Source organism: Pelophylax lessonae (assembly GCF_965119305.1).
Source record: "Pelophylax lessonae genome assembly, chromosome: 2".
In the NCBI taxonomy this organism is placed as follows: domain Eukaryota; kingdom Metazoa; phylum Chordata; class Amphibia; order Anura; family Ranidae; genus Pelophylax; species Pelophylax lessonae.
Window position 1 is genome coordinate 710010233 of NC_138769.1, and position 17702 is coordinate 710027934.

The 17702-nt window shown below is 43.9% G+C and overlaps 1 protein-coding gene across 3 annotated transcripts in view; it reads left to right on the forward strand.

The window, feature by feature from the left end:
- The window catches only part of RAB30 (RAB30, member RAS oncogene family), a 232523-nt gene extending 225690 nt beyond the window's left edge, over positions 1 to 6833 (forward strand). For all 3 annotated transcript variants that reach the window (XM_082244468.1, XM_082244469.1, XM_082244467.1), the window contains 2 exons: positions 2980 to 3163; positions 5844 to 6833. In XM_082244468.1, coding sequence (XP_082100594.1) covers positions 2980 to 3163; positions 5844 to 6094 — 435 coding nt within the window. In that variant the 3' untranslated portion in view covers positions 6095 to 6833. The remainder of the gene's footprint in view (positions 1 to 2979; positions 3164 to 5843) is intronic.
- The last annotated feature ends 10869 nt before the right edge of the window (positions 6834 to 17702 follow it).

Below are 17702 nucleotides of genomic sequence, written 5' to 3' on the forward strand. Positions count from 1 at the left end.
GCTGTTATAGTGTAGCTATATAAACCCACCACAAAGCAGAGCATCTGAAACTAAGATTTACGTGAAACAAATGGATGTACTTTCAGTGGAAAACTCATGCTAACACAACTAGATTTAGCAATATAAGCAGCTGAAGTTCTATGGTGATCTTGACTTCTTTAAAAGTCAAGCTTGGTCCTGCCTCTTTCTGCTGGAGACTGTCTATCACAGTAAAGGAATAACTTGGGAGACTTGAGAAGGCCAAACTCAAATAAATGTAGCGCTACTCCTTCAGGAGCCACTTGGTGTGATGGGTCCTCTGTTCTGTCCTGACTCCTTAAACTGCTCAGTTCCCACTGACTCACCGGGTATAGACTGAAGGACGCTCACACCTGTGTAACTTAAGCCTTAGTATATTACCACTCTATAACAGTACACAGAAAATAGGCCAAAGGCAACCAATGATAGATAAAGTAAGTATTTTATAGCAAAGTAGAATAAACACCATACGCATACAGTATCTCACAAAAGTGAGTACACCCCTCACATTTGTGTAGATATTTTATTATATCTTTTCATGTGACAACACTGAAGAAATTACACTTTGCTACAATGTAAAGTAGTGAGTGTACAGCTTGTATAACAGTGTAAATTTGCTGTCCCCTCAAAATAACTCAACACACAGCCATTAATGTTTAAACCACTGACAGCAAAAATGAGTACACCCCTAAGTGGGAATGTCCAAATTGGGCCCAAAGTGTCAATATTTTGTGTGGCCACCATTATTTTCCAGCACTGCCTTCACCCTCTTGGGCATGGAGTTCACCAGAGCTTCACAGGTTGCCACTGGAGTCCTCTTCTATTCCTCCATGATAACATCACGGAGCTGGTGGATATTAGAGACTTTGTGCTCCTTCACCTTCCATATGAGGATGCCCCACAGATGCTCAATGGGGTTTATGTCTGGAGACATGCTTGGCCAGTCCATCACCTTTACCCTCAGCTTCTGTAGCAAGGCAGTGGTCATCTTGGAGGTATGTTTATGGTCGTTATCATGTTGGAATACTGCCCTGCAGCCCAGTCTCTGAAGGGAGGGGGATCATGCTCTGTTCCAGTATTTCACAGTACATGTTGGCATTTATGGTTCCCTCAATGAACTGTAGCTCCCCAGTGCTGGCAGCACTTATGCAGCCCCAGACATGAAGCTCCCACCACGATGCTTGACTGTAGGCAAGACACACTTGTCTTTGTACTTCTTACCTGGTTGCCACCACACATGCTTGACACCACCTGAACTAAATACGTTTACCTTGGTCTTATCAGACCACAGGACATGGTTCCAGTAATCCATGTCCTTAGTCTTCTTGTCTTCAACAAACTGTTTGTGGGCCTTTTTTGTGCATCGTCTTTAGAAGAGGCTTCCTTACCATGCAGACCAGTTTGATGCAGTGTGCGACATATGGTTTGAGCACTGACAGGCTGACCCCCCACCCCTTCAACCTCTGCAGCAATGTTGGCAGCACTCATACATCTATTTCCCCAAAACAACCTCTGGATATGACGCTGAACACATGCAGTCAACTTCTTTGGTCGACCATGGCGAGACCTGTTCTGAGTGGAACCTGTCCTGTTAAACCACCGTATGGTCTTGGCCACCGTACTGCAGCTCAGTTTCAGGGTCTTGTCAATCTTCTTATATCCTAGGCCATCTTTCTGTAGAGCAACAATTCTTTTTTTCAGATCCTCAGAGTTCTTTGCCATGAGGTGTCATGTTGAACTTCCAGTGACCAGCATGAGAGAGTGAGAGCGATAATACCAAATTTAACACACCTGCTCCCTATTTACACCTGAGACCTTGTAACACTAATGAGTCACATGACACTGGGGAGGGAAAATGGCTAACTTGGCCCAATTTGGACATTTTTACTTAGGGGTGTACTCACTTTTGTTGCCAGTGGTTTAGACATTAATGGCTGTGTGTGGAGTTATTTTGAGGGGACAGAAAATTTACACTGTTATGCAAGCTCTACACTCACTACTTTACATTGTAGCAAAGTGTAATTTCTTCAGTGTTGTTACATGAAAAGATATAATAAAATATTTACAAAAATGTGAGGGGGGGGTGTACTCACTTTTGTGAGATACTGTACCAAAAAACAGGTCAATGAGTATGTCAGATTGACTGATGGGAATAATAGCTATACCTACGGCCATTGACTTACACCACAACAAGGCTAAACCCCACTACTAGTATACACAGCTTTAGTAAGGACAGCATCCACTGTGAAAGCATGAATGGCACAAAGAAAAAGTCTCACTGTAACCCTTGGCAATGACTATTCAAAAAGTGTCCCTGAGTGCACTCTGCACATACAATCCTTTAGTGGGTGGGTGTGCGCGTTCGGCAAAAAGGGGTACCCCTGGAGGTGACTGCAAAGTACCTGGCACCTTTCGTTGGGGCCCTTCTGTATGTGGTGCACATGTAGCTGTCCCTTTAAGACCGTGTACATTGGCATTAACTGTAATCCATTGCGCCTGCATAGCAAGTCCTCTACCCGCTTCTGATTGGTTCAGGTCCTTTGCAGCCAGGAAAGGGGGGGATGGGTGGCAGGAGCGACACAGGTAATTTCACATAGAGCCGCTACTATCAGCTGCAGTGAGAGAGAGGAGCAAATAAATGATCTTCTTTTATACGGTTAACTTAAACTTTAAATGCATATAAAGTCTAAGCATACAATTAATTAACAAAGGCATAGAATCCTATCTAAAAATAATGTCTTTGTACACTCACAGTATTCACACTATTTATTAGGAATATAAAGGCTTGTGAAGCTACAGCTACACTTATATAACAATATTGCAAGTGGCTATTCTTAAATCAATTTCAATTTCACAGGTTTTTGTTACGTTTGTTGCTCTTTGCACTATAAATCAGTTCTGAGAGAAGTTACCAGTGGATGTCTAAATGCTTACATTGTCTCCACTTTTTGTGTTCTGCAGCTCCAGATATGGGACACGGCAGGGCAAGAGAGGTTCCGTTCCATCACTCAGAGTTATTACCGCAGTGCCAACGCCTTGATATTAACCTACGACATTACCTGTGAGGAATCGTTCCGGTGCCTTCCAGAATGGCTGAGGGAGATAGAGCAATATGCAAACAACGAAGTCATCACTGTGCTTGTGGGTAAGTCAAGATCCTTGGGGGTGGAGTCTCATTTATTCAGGCAATGAGGTTAGTACTGGGCTTGTGGATAGGAAAAGATCCTTAGGGGTGCAGTCACCAATATCCAGTGTATCGGCCAAGATCCTTTGGATGGGAGTCACATTTATTCAAGAAACAAGGTCATTACTGTGCTTGTGGGTAAGTCAAGATCCTTGGGGGTATAATCACATTTATCCAGGCAACGAGGTCAGCACTGGGCTTGTGGGTAAGAAAAGATCCTTAGGGGTGGAGTCACCAGTATCCAGTGTATCAGCCAAGATCCTTGGGGTTGGAGCCACTTTTTTTCAAGCAACAAGGTCATAATTGTGCTTGTGGGTAGGTAAACATCTATGGGGGTGGAGTCCCATTTATTCTGGCAATGAGGTCAGCACTGGGCTTGTTAACAATAAAAGATCTTTAGGGGTGGAGTCACCTGTATCCAGTGAATCGGCCAAGTTTATTGGGGTAAGAGCCACTTTTTTCCAAGCAACAAGGTCATAACTGTGCTTGTGGGTAATTCAAGATCCTTGTGGGTAGAACCACATGTATACAGTGTATCCATCTTATCCAGTGTTATGGTCAAGATCCTTAGGGGTGGGTGGAGTCACATTTATTCAGTTTATCGTGTTTTAGTATAGGTCAGGGATCACTAAATGACAGACCGCAGTCTAACCCTGGACAGAATGACGCTCCTGTCTGACCACGGCCATGCAACTTAGTAGATGGGTGTCCTTTCCCGGGTCTCCCACCCAAATGACACTGTCATCCCCACAAGAGGGCAGGGAGCGCTAGGTGCCGCAGCAGATCTGCACATAGAACTTGAATCTTTTCTAATTAAAAGCGAGTAATTACCTACTTGTGAACATATTAATTTGGGAAGCTCCCACCTTCCATTCAGACCTGTCCCACCTTTCTGCCTTGCTGTGAGGATGACAGCGGCAGCCAAGCAGGAGACCCGAGAGAGGACACCCTGGCTGATAAGTGCCTCTGCCCTGCTGTGTTAAGGTACAGGGGAGGCTGGGATTGAAAGGGGGTCTTTGGTGTAAAGGAGGAAAGGTAGGCTATGACTGCAAGAGGGATTGTGATGGGAGGGTGCTGTGATTGCTAGAGGCACTGTGAATTAAGGGGGGGGGGGGTTGTTTTTGCAAAGGGGACTGTGAGATGAAGGGGACTGCAATGTAAAGGGGGGCTGTGATGTGCAAGGGAAATAGAGATTCTGTAGGACTGCTGTAAAGGGGAAACTGTGATGTAAGGGGGGGGGGTTGGGACTGTGATGTAAAGGGGGTCTGTAATGTAAGGCTCATTTACCCCTAAATGTGCTGTGGGAAATCCGCGTTCTGTGCGTGTTTCCTGCACCATGTTCAAAATGCACTTGGTGTAAGATATGCTGCAGAAGTCAGTATATTCCTAACCATGCCCCAAAAACAGATTACGAACCCAGCGCGTTTGCCTGCATCAGATCGCATGGTACCACAGTATGTGTATGATTTACTGTGAACCAACCCTCAAGAGGGACTGTGGACACTGATGTAAATTGGGGGGGGGGGGACTGTGATGTTAAGGAGGGTTGTGAAGAGGGGCTAGAGACACTGATATAAAGAGTGGGCTATGATGTGGAAGGGGGGCTAAGGACACTGATGTAAAGGGAGGGCTATAATGTGGAAGGGGGGCTGAGGACACTGATGTAGAGGGGGTACTGTGATGTAAAGGGGTGGTTGTGATGTGAAGGGGGGATGAAGACACTGACATAAAGAGGGGGCTATGATGTGAAGGGCCTTTAGGACACTGATATAGAGGGGGGCTGTGATGCCCGCCCCTACTCTCCACCTCACCCAATCACAGAATGTACCTAAAAATACAAGGCATTCTCTAAATCAGCCTTTCTCAACCTTTTCAACACAGAGAAACCCCTGAAATAAATTTCTGGTCTCAGGGAACCCCTGATAAAAATTAAAAATCTACAACTCATGACACATTAGTGTGACAGTCAGTGGGAAGAATGCTCCTTACTCTTGTCATCATTGGGAAGAATTACCTCCTTACAGATAGCTAAAAGGAACAATGGTGTCATTGGAAACATATTGGAGAGGCCGAAATTGCCCATTGTTCAAGGAACCCCTATGGTAGCAACCTCAGGAGGAACCCTAGGGTTACACAGAACCCTGGTTGAGAATCCCTGCTCTAAATGAAAGAGGTGCCAAGTGAACACCCCCCTGTGTACAGAGGGAAACCTGCTTAGCTGTATGTAGTGTGGCCTACTACAGTGGTTTTCAGCATCCCCAGTGGCCCTCCAGATATAAAATATGGATAGTTACATCGTTCCAAGCTAGACCAATGTAAGTTGGCAATAAAGATAATTCCCAGAGTTCCACTTTAGCTATAATGGAAAATGTCTGTGTATTTATTTTTTCATGCGTTGTTGCTTGCATACCTTGCTGATGTTGTCTTTGAAAAAAAAATGAACAATGGAAGTCTAGATTTGTCCATATGCGCCTACTTCAGAAACACAATGGTGTCCATGTACGTCAATGATAGACATTTGTCCTTGAGTGGCTTTTGTCGAACACGTATTTCAGATAATACCCACATCTTGCCACCCACACAGCTGTTCAGCCAGCTTCCTGCCATCTCTAATGCACACTTCTGTTTGATATCGTTACAGGGAACAAAATAGACCTGGCCGAGAGAAGAGAAGTCTCCCAGCAAAGAGCTGAAGAGTTTGCAGGCTCCCAAAACATGTATTACTTGGAAACCTCTGCCAAAGAGTCGGACAATGTGGAAAAACTCTTCCTGGACTTAGCATGTCGCTTGATCAGCGAGGCCCGACAAAACGCGTTGGTTAACAACGTGGACTCTTCCTTGCCGGGAGAGGGAAAGAACATCAGCTATTTGAACTGCTGTAACTTTAACTAGTAACCAAGTCGGCCTAATGACGAGCAAGAAAAATTTATTAAAAAAAAACATTCAGTATGGGCGAGAGTGAGAGTCCTTGCCGAGTTGGATTCTCTCCGCGGGATGATGGTGCCGAAATACAGGCGAAATCGACTCCTGTTTCGGAGTCTAAGCTTAGTTGACCACACATAGGTCACAGCATGGTGAAAATGGACCGGAGCAGGACGAACAGTGTTGCGAGTCCTGCCAGCAAGTCATCGGGTACAACTTGAACAAAACTATATATATATTTAACGACGCGGTGCATACCAGTTAGAGTATTTTTGTTTTTCTGTTTACTTTTGTTTTTAATAGATAGGGGGAAAAAAAAAGCGTCCTTGAAGAAGTAGAAGACCTTTATCATAGTATCTCATTATCATACGATGAGAGAACTCCAATCTATACTCTACAACCGTTACATTTTTGGATTTTATTGTTGCGGAATGCTGGCACCGGTTTTGGAAGATGTCATTTTTCTGAGAACTGTTTTGTCTATTCTGACGTGTTTAGAATTAATTAAAGCCAAATTTTTACTGCTTGGCTTCAGACGTTTATGAAAGCAGCGATGTTTTTTTTTTTTATTTACCTTGACTGTACTCCGCAAAAGAGCGCTGACTCGTTTTGCATCTATAGCCATTTAAGGAACTCCAGCGCAAATTTTGGCTGCCGATGTCTGTTATTCTTTTGCCAAAAAAAAAAAAAATAAAGAATGTTTGTGATTTTGTTTTTTAAGTAGAAAAATATACAGGGTGATAGCGTATGAAAGGGTCACATTGTAGAAACTCTGAGACAGCAGAGAAAAAAAAATGGGATGCATATTCTAGTATCACATGGACACTAACCCATTTATTTCATATTGCAAATTGTGTGCTGGTCGTAATAAGTAGGGATAAGTTAATCAAAGGGCCAGTCCATCAATGCTGCCTTTTTTTCTTTTCTTTGGGGAATGTCAGCAGGTCAGATTATTTTGTTACTTTTTGATACTGCAGTCATGAGATCTGTTCCCCAGCTGCGTCAAATTGTTGTGATGATAAAAAAAGATAATTCTGTTATGGAATCTCCTTTTTATTAGATATTATAATTTCCTGGGACTCCAGTGGTAAGATCTCTACATCTAGGTTCCCAGCCATGCCCATTTGTTATGGCTGTTGTGAAGGCATCTCACTGCCTACCTCTGAGTTCTCCTTTTGTTAATGTTACAGTATCTTCCTGGGACCCTATTGGTGAGATCTGTACACCTGGGCTCCCAGCCTCGCCAACTTGTCATGGCTGTTGTGAAGTTATTGCTACCTCTGGGTTCTCTTTTCGTTAAGGTTACAGTACCCTACTGGGACTTTAGTGGTGAGATCTCCGCACCTGAGTTCCCAGCCCTGTGCACCTGCCGTAGCTGTTATGGAGTTGCCTCACTGCTTCCTCTGAGTCCTCCTTTAATTTATATTACAGTATCCCTCTGGGTCTCTAGTGGTGAGTTCTCAACTTCACCCGCTTACCATTGCTGAAGGTATCTCACCCATGTCCCTCAGAGGGACTATATTGGTAAGTTCTCTGTACTGAGTTCCCAACATTGTCCAGGTGTCATGAAATCTCACTCCTGTCTTTTAGTTTCCTTTAGCTTATCTTACTTTACACCTTGTTGGAGCTCTAGGAGTAGAGTTCCCACCTTGGCCCACTTGTGATTGCAGTGGTGCTTAGGGTCACCACAAGCCAGAAACATGGAGCTGTCACCTTTCCATAATGAATTTAAGAAGCTAATGTTGTGGTTCTGGCTTAGTGTCATCACAAGCCAAGACCATGGAGCTGTCACTGTTCCATGAGGAATTTAAGAAGCTAATGTTGTTGTGGTTCTGGCTTAGGGTCATCACAAGCCAGGACCATGGAGCTGTCACCTTTCCATGAGGAATTTAAGAAGCTAATGTTGTTGTGGTTCTGGCTTAGGGTCATCACAAGCCAGGACCATGGAGCTGTCACCTTTCCATGAGGAATTTAAGAAGCTAATGTTGTTGTGGTTCTGGCTTAGGGTCATCACAAACCAGGACCATGGAGCTGTCACCGTTCCATGAGGAATTTAAGAAGCTAATGTTGTTGTGGTTCTGGCTTAGGGTCATCACAAGCCAGGACCATGGAGCTGTCACCTTTCCATGAGGAATTTAAGAAGCTAATGTTGTGGTTCTGGCTTAGGGTTACCACAAGCCAAAACCATGGAGCTGTCACCTTTCCATAATGAATTTAAGAAGCTAATGTTGTTGTGGTTCTGGCTTAGGGTCATCACAAGCCAGGACCATGGAGCTGTCACCTTTCCATATTGAATTTAAGAAGCTAATGTTGTTGTGGTTCTGGCTTAGGGTCATCACAAGCCAGGACCATGGAACTGTCACCTTTCCATGAGGAATTTAAGAAGCTATTGTTGTTGTGGTTCTGGCTTAGGGTCATCACAAGCCAGGACCATGGAGCTGTCACCTTTCCATGAGGAATTTAAGAAGCTAATGTTGTTGTGGTTCTGGCTTAGGGTCACCACAAGCCAGAACCATGGAGCTGCCACCTTTCCATAATGAATTTAAGAAGCTAATGTTGTTGTGGTTCTGGCTTAGGGTCACCACAAGCCAGAACCATGGAGCTGTCACCTTTCCATAATGAATTTAAGAAGCTAATGTTGTTGTGGTTCTGGCTTAGGGTCATCACAAGCCAGAACCATGGAGCAGTCACCGTTCCATGAGGAATTTAAGAAACAAATGTTGTTGTGGTTCTGGCTTAGGGTCATCACAAGCCAGAACCATGGAGCAGTCACCTTTCCATAATGAATTTAAGAAGCTAATGTTGTGGTTCTGGCTTAGGGTCATCACAAGCCAGAACCATAGAGCTGTCACCTTTCCATTATGAATTTAGGAAGCTAATGTTGTTGTGGTTCTGGCTTAGGGTCATCACAAGCCAGAACCATGGAGCTGTCACCTTTCCATGAGGAATTTAAGAAGCTAATAATGTTGTGGTTCTGGCTTAGGGTTACCACAAGCCAGAACCATGGAGCTGTCACCTTTCCATAATGAATTTAAGAAGCTAATGTTGTTGTGGTTCTGGCTTAGGGTCACCACAAGCCAGAACCATGGAGCTGTCACCTTTCCATGAGGAATTTAAGAAGCTAATGTTGTTGTGGTTCTGGCTTAGGGTTACCACAAGCCAGAACCATGGAGCGGTCACCTTTCCATAATGAATTTAAGAAGCTAATGTTGTTGTGGTTCTGGCTTAGGGTCACCACAAGCCAGAACCATGGAGCTGTCACCTTTCCATGAGGAATTTAAGAAGCTAATAATGTTGTGGTTCTGGCTTAGGGTTACCACAAGCCAGAACCATGGAGCGGTCACCTTTCCATAATGAATTTACGAAGCCAATGTTGTTGTGGTTCTGGCTTAGGGTCATCACAAGTCACGAACATATGTGACAAGGGCGGCAACGCAGGAGTATACTTGGGAGACCGTTGTCACCCCGAAACAGGAAGTTCCTGAACAAGGACCTTCAAGACTTACTGTAATCACCAGGTATTAAAAAGCTGCAAATTTACAAAAACAGAAAACAACTTTTGAAATCACGTTACAGTTATGAGATTTGAGTCATTGGGTTTAGGTCTGCTTTAAACTGGCCACGCATATTAGTCACATAGTCATGTTTTGATTTCGATCAGAAAAGCAGATTTTCATGACAGTTATGTATGGTAAGAAGCACTAAAGTGATGATGATGATGAAATTATATCAGTCAGTTTTTCGTAAAGTTTGTTAAAGCGGATCATCCAACAACAGAAGGTCTGCTTATTTAAAAGCTCCTTGCTCCTCAAAACAAAGGGCTTTAAAAATCCATCTGCAAACAGATCAAATCCCAGAAGAATACAATCTACCGGAGTGCATTATCACAGGAATCAAGCTCCCTGGCCAGCCGGAAGGCCTAGTGATGTCATCCGTGTCTCTTGCAACGTTGAAGGCCCAAAGTATTTTATTTTTTATTTTTTTTTGGGTGGGTGAACAATTTGTTTGTACATGGCTTGCTAAAGAAGGGAGCTATCAAAAAAAAGCTGACCTTCCATTTTAATCTGACAGATCAAATCTGGAATGATCTCTGGCTGTGTGAGGTGCATGATTAGAGAAGCTTGCCATGGCCATTCTTAGTCCTCTTGAGGGATTTAGTGGTGGAAACACTCAAAAAGGGAGCAAGCGGAAGACAAAAAAGTGGCTGGGCTGTTTATAAGAAGATAAAAATAAATACCAGAGATGCATCAGGGAGGGTTCTGAGACAATAGAGCAGCATTTACCGAGAACAAAGAAGAGGAACTAGTCGAGTGTGGGGCCAGACATGAGATGGCTATTGTCCATCATGGATCCAAATATTCTGTAGATCCTTCGAATTAACTTTTTACAGTGAACGTGTACTCAGCAAACTGACACAACTACTAAAATGCTGATACCACAAGGAACCTGTCCGTGCACTGACAGAGGACCACTCTTCACGATCCATTTTTAAACCCTACAAAAAAAACATGAAAGTCAATATTTGCATAGGACTAAGCACGCCCCTCTTGTTCTCAGAGCTTGTAAAAGGTCACTAAGCACCAAGAACCCTTCACTCTAACAACTGGCCATGTTGATTTGCTTAACATCAACTAAGATACTTTAAGCCCCGGTTCACATTAGGTCGCTCCGACTTAGGGGGCGACCTGTGAAGTCGCGTGCAGCGCGACTTCGGCGCGACTTGCACAGACTTCATAAATGTCTATGCAATTCGCCTCCAGGTCGCCCCGAAGTAGTACAGGACCCTTTTTCTAAGTCGGAGCGACTTATGTCGCTCCTATTAGAATGGGTCCTGTAGCGCACAATGGGAGCGTGACGGACCGCGACTTGTCAGGCTGACAAGTCGCGGTCCAAGTCGGACTAATGTGAATGCGGTCTTAAGATATACTATCACTTCCCCTACTCAATACTCACCTGCTCATTTTCTGTCCTTTCCCAGTCCCTAGAAGCCCTGCTCAACCAGAGCAACGAAAGGAGGGCTCAGTCAGAGCCGGTAGCCAGTGATGGGGTGGTACATGGTCAAAGCTCAGGTTCTCTTTTAGCTACACAGTCTAGTTGTTCAGTATCATTTAGATCTACACACAGTTCTGTAGTGCAAGGGTCTACTTGAATGGATGCAAACTCAATATATTGTTTTGGTGGGTCCTGCATTTTGGTAAATCCAAAAGCAATTGTACTGAAGGTGTGATGTGTATAGTGAACTTTAGAGGGAGCCGATGCAACATTTCTGAGTCCTCCTTTGGATTATGAGGACAGTACCCACTGGTTGGCATACCCGTAGTGGTTATCAGGACAATATCCCCCCGGACAATATCCCCCCAGACACTATCCCCCGGGCAATATCCCCAGGGACAATATCCCCCCGGAAAACATCCCCCTGGACATAATGGGGATATTGTCCAGGGAGGATATTGTCCAGGGGGGGGGGTGTTGTCCAGGGGGGATTATGTCCAGGGGGGATGTTTCCCGGGGGATATTGTCCGGGGGGATATTGTCCTAGAATACCCGTAGTGTGGCCTAAGGCTGGCAGAGCCCGTACTAGCTGCGCAGTGGGCAGAAGAAAAAATTCCACAGAGGTCTAGGACACCAGTAGCCACAGACATACAGAAAGCTAGTGTTTGTAGAAGGTCAGCAATGGTGGCCTACAGCTAGTAGTAGACATTCAATTTAACTTCCAACGTTGGAAATGTTTTTTAGCTTCTCCAAGCCACGTATTCTAATGAATGTCAGGACGATACCCCAGCATATACCGTATATCCAGCAGGCCACCTTAACCACTTTAGGACCGGATAATTTTCCTGCTTAACGTCCAGGCCACTTTTTTCAACTTAGCACTGCGCAACTTTAGCTGACAATTGCGCGATCATGCAACGCTGTACCCAAACAAAATTTACGTCCTTTTTTCCCCATAAATAGAGCTTTCTTTTGGTGGTATTTGATCACCTCTGCACTTTTCATTTTTTGCGATATTAATAAAAAAAGCACGAAAATTTTGCAAAAAAATTGACATTTTCTACTTTGACAGTTAAAAAATATCCAATATATTCAATTTTTGTCATATATTTAGGCCAAAATGTATTTAGCTACATGTCTTTGACAAAAAAATTCTCAATGAGTGTATTTTTAACCGCTTTAAAACCGGAATATTTTACCCCATTCCTGACCAGGCTATATTTTGCGATTTGGCACTGCGCTACTTTAACGGACAATTGCGCGGCCGTGCGACGCTGTACCCAAATTAAATTGATGTCCTTTTTTTCCCCCCACAAATAGAGCTTTCTTTTGGTGGTATTTGATCACCTGTGCAATTTTTAATATTTGAATAAAAGAGCGACAATTTTGAAAAAAAAAAAACAATATTTTTCACATTCTGATATATAACATTCCCCAAAAAAAAATTATAAATCAAAATGTTTTAACATTTTAGGCCAATTTATTTTCTGCTACATATTTTTGGTAAAAAAAAATCACAATTAGCGTATTTTGATTGGTTTGCGCAAAAGTTATTGCAATTACTAACTACGGGAAAGATTTGTCATTCTTTATTGTTTATTTTTTTTTTTTACTAGTAATGGTGGCGATCTGCGATTTTTTGCGGGACTGCGACATTGTAGCGGACAGATTGGACCCCTAACTGACATTTTTGACACTTTTGGGGGGACCAGTAACATTACTACAGTAATCTGCTATAAATATGCACTGTTACTGTAATAATGACACTGGCAGGGAAGGGGTTAACACTGTTGGTGATCAAGGGGTTAAAGGTGTGCCTCATGCTTACTGATGTGTGTGGGGGGAGGGGATTGTGTGACACAGACACAGATCGCAGGTTCAGCTATGCTGAATCCTGTGATCTGTCCCTGCCTGTCACAGAGAAGATCCGCCTGCTTTGTTTACACAAGCGGGCGGATTTCCTCACTCTTTCCCCGACGATCGGGGAAGAGCGGCAGTGATCACCGCTTCTCCTCCCCTGGCCCGACTCCCGCTGTGTATGAATACAGCAGGAGCGAGCCTCCGGCGGCGCGTGTGCGCCGCTGAGAGAGGGAGGAATCCAGCGACGTAGGTCCACGTCGCTGGACCCCGCCGAGTCGCTCTGCTGCAGTAGCAGCAATGTGAGCGGTCGGCAAGTAGTTGATTCACTCACCTTGGAATGTATCAATGCAGATGTTGATTGTCCAAGAACAGGGCGGTAGATATTGAATGTTGTGGAGCCAACGTTTAGCTCCCTCTAGTTGAAATTCATATCTTCAGCCGTGAGAATCGAATAAATAACAACACCCATTCAGACTTCTTGACACCAAAGGATTGGATTATGTTACTAGAACAGGGTGGTTCTACAATTTTCACACCTCCCATCCTGTTCTTTGACAATCAACATCTGGCTTGACAAATTCCATGGTGATTGGGTTAAGGTGTCTGTATTACCTGTGTGGATATAAATGCTGGGCTTTGTACCTGACGCTAGAAACTGATGAAAGTGTTGTAAATAAGCTACGAATTGTCTACAACATTACAGAACAAGTATGGCTGAATGTCCTTATCTATTATTAGTTATACTATGACCTGGATAAAGGAAAACATTTACAGACAATGGTAGCCTACATAATTCCCTGGGTTCAGATCTCCTTTACATCAGCCAATATTTGGTTGGGTTGACTTTCAAAAGTGCACCTGTCACGTGAACCAAACTTACAAGAAAGCAGGCACTAAATATCAGCCTGCAACTATCTTTCAGATGCACCTAAAAAATCCTGTGATCCAGAGTGGTAGCTTCAAAAAGCATTGCTGTGAAGCCCCGCCCCTGAGGATCCAACCCTATTAATCAATAATGTGATGCTAAAGCAGGTATCCTCAAACTACAGCTCTCCAGCTGTTGCAGAACTACACATCCCATGAGGCATTGTAAAACTCTGACATTCACAGACATGACTAGGCATGATGGGAATAGTAGTTCCTAAACAGATGGAGGACCATAGTTTTAAGGCCCTTGTGCTAAAGCCCCTGTTGGCAGCTCAGACCCTACAATGGAATTGTAGAATGGCTACTAGAGGGGTTTACATGGAACAGACGTAAAGGCCAATATCTGAGGATTGGGTGAAGCAAGAAAGATTTGGGATGTATAAAAGGTACCTGTGGGCACCTTTATGGTGTCTTACCCTCAGCAGCTTTGACATTTTTGTTAATATTAATATGTTTGACAGGTCCACTTTAGGCTGACATTGAAAACCATTCCATACATGTATCCTGTATTACTTTGTCCAGTCACGTTTTATTTTAATTCTGTACAGGCAACACAATTAATGTTAAATTGCTCCCAAAATATCTGAAAACGTAAACAGTGATATTTTCGGTATTTCATTTAAATTTGAGCTTCTAAAAAAAAAAATCAAGTTTGACGAGAAAAGGCCATTGTATACTTATTTATGTTATGCATGTGTAATGTAACTATGATTTAAAGGATGTGGATTGATCTAATGCCCTCTTCATATTGATAATTAAAAGGTTAATGTTTTACTACTTGCAGAATGCAGCTTTTCATGCTATCACTCACCTTCTCACCCTTCCAGGGTGCACTATTTTTCTTTTGCCTATTTCTGGACGGGCAGACCAAACACGGCTGTAGCCCTGTCCCCGTAAGGACTGCCAGATATTCACTTTTCGGGTTTCCCTGAGTTACCAGCACACAGTCCCAGCAAATAAAGTTCTCAATGTTCCCCTTTTCAGCTCGCTCCAATAATCAGTCCAGGGGTATGTAGTTGTTTTTGTTTATTTGATAAATTGGGTATAGGAGAAGGAAATAGTGGGATACTCCACTTTAACTATGCACAATGTTGAGGACTCCTATCTTCTGGTACAGCCAGGTTGTTGATTCAAAAAGTACTGCAAGAAAACGACAAGAGAAGTGTGCAAAAATTGTTCTGAGGAAGAGGGTCCACCCTCGAAACGCGTAAGCCATACCAGGTTTTGAGGACGCCATCACGCTATCCAGCAGTAGAGAAATGTTCTGGAAGCGAGCGGTTCCCATTTCCTACATGCTTGTACATATCCTATGTTTGTGAGTATAATGAACGCTACCCTTCTTTGATTGTAATAAACTTTTTAGCGGTAATACACAAGGTCGGTGCGCCCTTCTCTTGTAATTTTCTTGCAGTACTTTTTGGATACCCTTAGTGCTGAGGAGGGCAGCAAGACCACTCTAAAAACCACCTAGAGCATTTACCTTCGCAGGAGAGATACTGTTTTTGGAGGTTGTTGATTCACCCTGCCACCATGGATGAATTGGTAGTTGAGTCTCTTCTCCCAAGACAACTCAGTGAATAGATATTTATCTTCAGGACACTCTCTCTAGCATCCTCTTTCTCTTGACCCGCTGTCACCCGTCCACTGACTATCCTACACGAAGGGGTGGCCCCGCTCAGGTCAGGTCCCTTGACACGAGTCCCTTTACTCACGATACTGTCACCCCAGGGTCTCCAGTGTCTCCCATCTCAGTCAGTGTTCCTGGACCCCATGGTTCAGCTCCTCTTAACCATTCCTCAGGACGACCTCCTGCGACTGCATGGCACCTCTACAGAGGGGGAGGCAGCCACCACCCTCCCTCCAGGACTCTTCTCTCCAGCCAAAGACCCCACAGCACATCCTGGCTTTTATACAGTATCCCAGAATGCACCAAGGCGACCTACCCTCTGCCAGTCACCAGGACTGTATCAAAAGCTTATGCACCCATTGGTCAGGTTTACTCCCACTGTCCAACATGCCTCCCTATTGGACCAGCGTGAAGCACTCTCCAGACTGAATGAATCGCATACTGAGCACAATGAGCAGACCTCACTAACAGATCCTGATCTCTCATAGGCAGAAAGAAATATAGATTTACCTGCAGCCCCTCTGGTAAGCAAACCGAGCTCAAAACTATATTCTCTTACTAGCACCTACCTAGGAGGGTGCTACACACAATTTCTGAGGGTTCAGCACAAGTAGCAGCTCACTGGTCTCTCACACACCAGCATGTATTTATGACTGCTGGTCGGTCAGTGACTTTTTAGGTTTACAACAGCTTGTGTGAAGGTCAGAGATGAACAGACTAAAGGGCTGCAGATAATAATTATTCGATTGCTTGTTTGCATTAAATTGTATGTCTACTTAAAGTATTACTAAACCCAGGAGCCTGCATTCACTATATCTGGTCTCCCACAGTACACAGACCATGCAAATGCAATTATTTTAGTAAATATCAACTGTTAAATACCTTTTCTCATCAGCACTATATAGCAGTCTTGTGACTTCTATCAGTGTCAGGTTAAAGCTTGTAGGTGGAGTTTTCATTCTACTCTGGCTGCCCTATGAGGCTGCAGGACCCCTGACCTTCTGTCTGGACAGTGCTGATTGGCCCTGTGCTGATCACATGCACTCTCCCCAAAAAAAAAAAAAAAGCAATACACACTAAACTTAGCATGTGCAGCTTGTCCCCTGTGCTTTGTTCAGATGGATTGAGGACAGTAAAAGACAGTAAAAGAAGGGGAGGATCAGAGAATACAGAATCAAACAGCCTTTTTACACAATGCACAGGATTAACCCCTTGGGTCCCACAGTGAGTATAACAAGCATGCATTACTGCATATACAGCCTGATTTTACTGTTGTGGGTTTAGTAACACTTTAAGGCTTTATTTCCTTAACAATTTGGCATCCATTATTCTCAATGGACCCATTGACACCTGAGCATTGTGTCGCTTGTTACCTGAAGCTCAAAAAAGTACACACCTTTCTTTGGGGCAGAATCACTCATTTTTTGGCCCCTTATACTTTCTTTCAAAGATTTTTTTATTAGTAAAATTTTTGAAAAAACAAGAGAGGCTCTTATATTTTATTGGTAGCGCCTGAAAAATGCTTGAGAAACACGTTTACACTTGTTTTTCAGCCATTTACAAGTCTATGAGACCAAAAACACATGATTCTGCTCCCATACTACAATTTGCGCGTAAAAAAGCACAAAAAACATGTACAAACATTAAATAAAAAAAAAAACTCTCAATCATCTGGGTACGCTCAAGTGTGAATGGGTTCTTTATAGAACAGGGGGACACTGGAGATGCAAGAGTGCCACTGCCCAGGGGTCTCTGGAGATGCAGGAGCACATGGGGTCTTACTGGAGACATAGGAGAACCCAGGGGTCACTAGAGACACAGGAATGCCCATGTAGTCACTGGAGACACAGAAGCACACAGAGGTTGCTAGAGATACAGAAGTGCCCAGAAGTCACTGGAGACACAGGAGTGCCTAGAAGTGACTGGAGACAAAGAAGCGCACAGGGGTCACCGGAGACACAGGAGCGCTCAAGGGTCACCGAAGAGACAGGGATGCCCAGAAATCACTGGAGACACAGGAGCACACAGGGGTTGCTAGAGATACAGGAGTGTCTAGAAGTCACTGGAGACACAGAAGCACACAAGGGTCATCAGAGACACAGGAGTGCCCAAGGGTCACCAGAGACACGGGAGTGCTCAAGGGTCACCCGAGACACAGGAATGTCCAGAAAT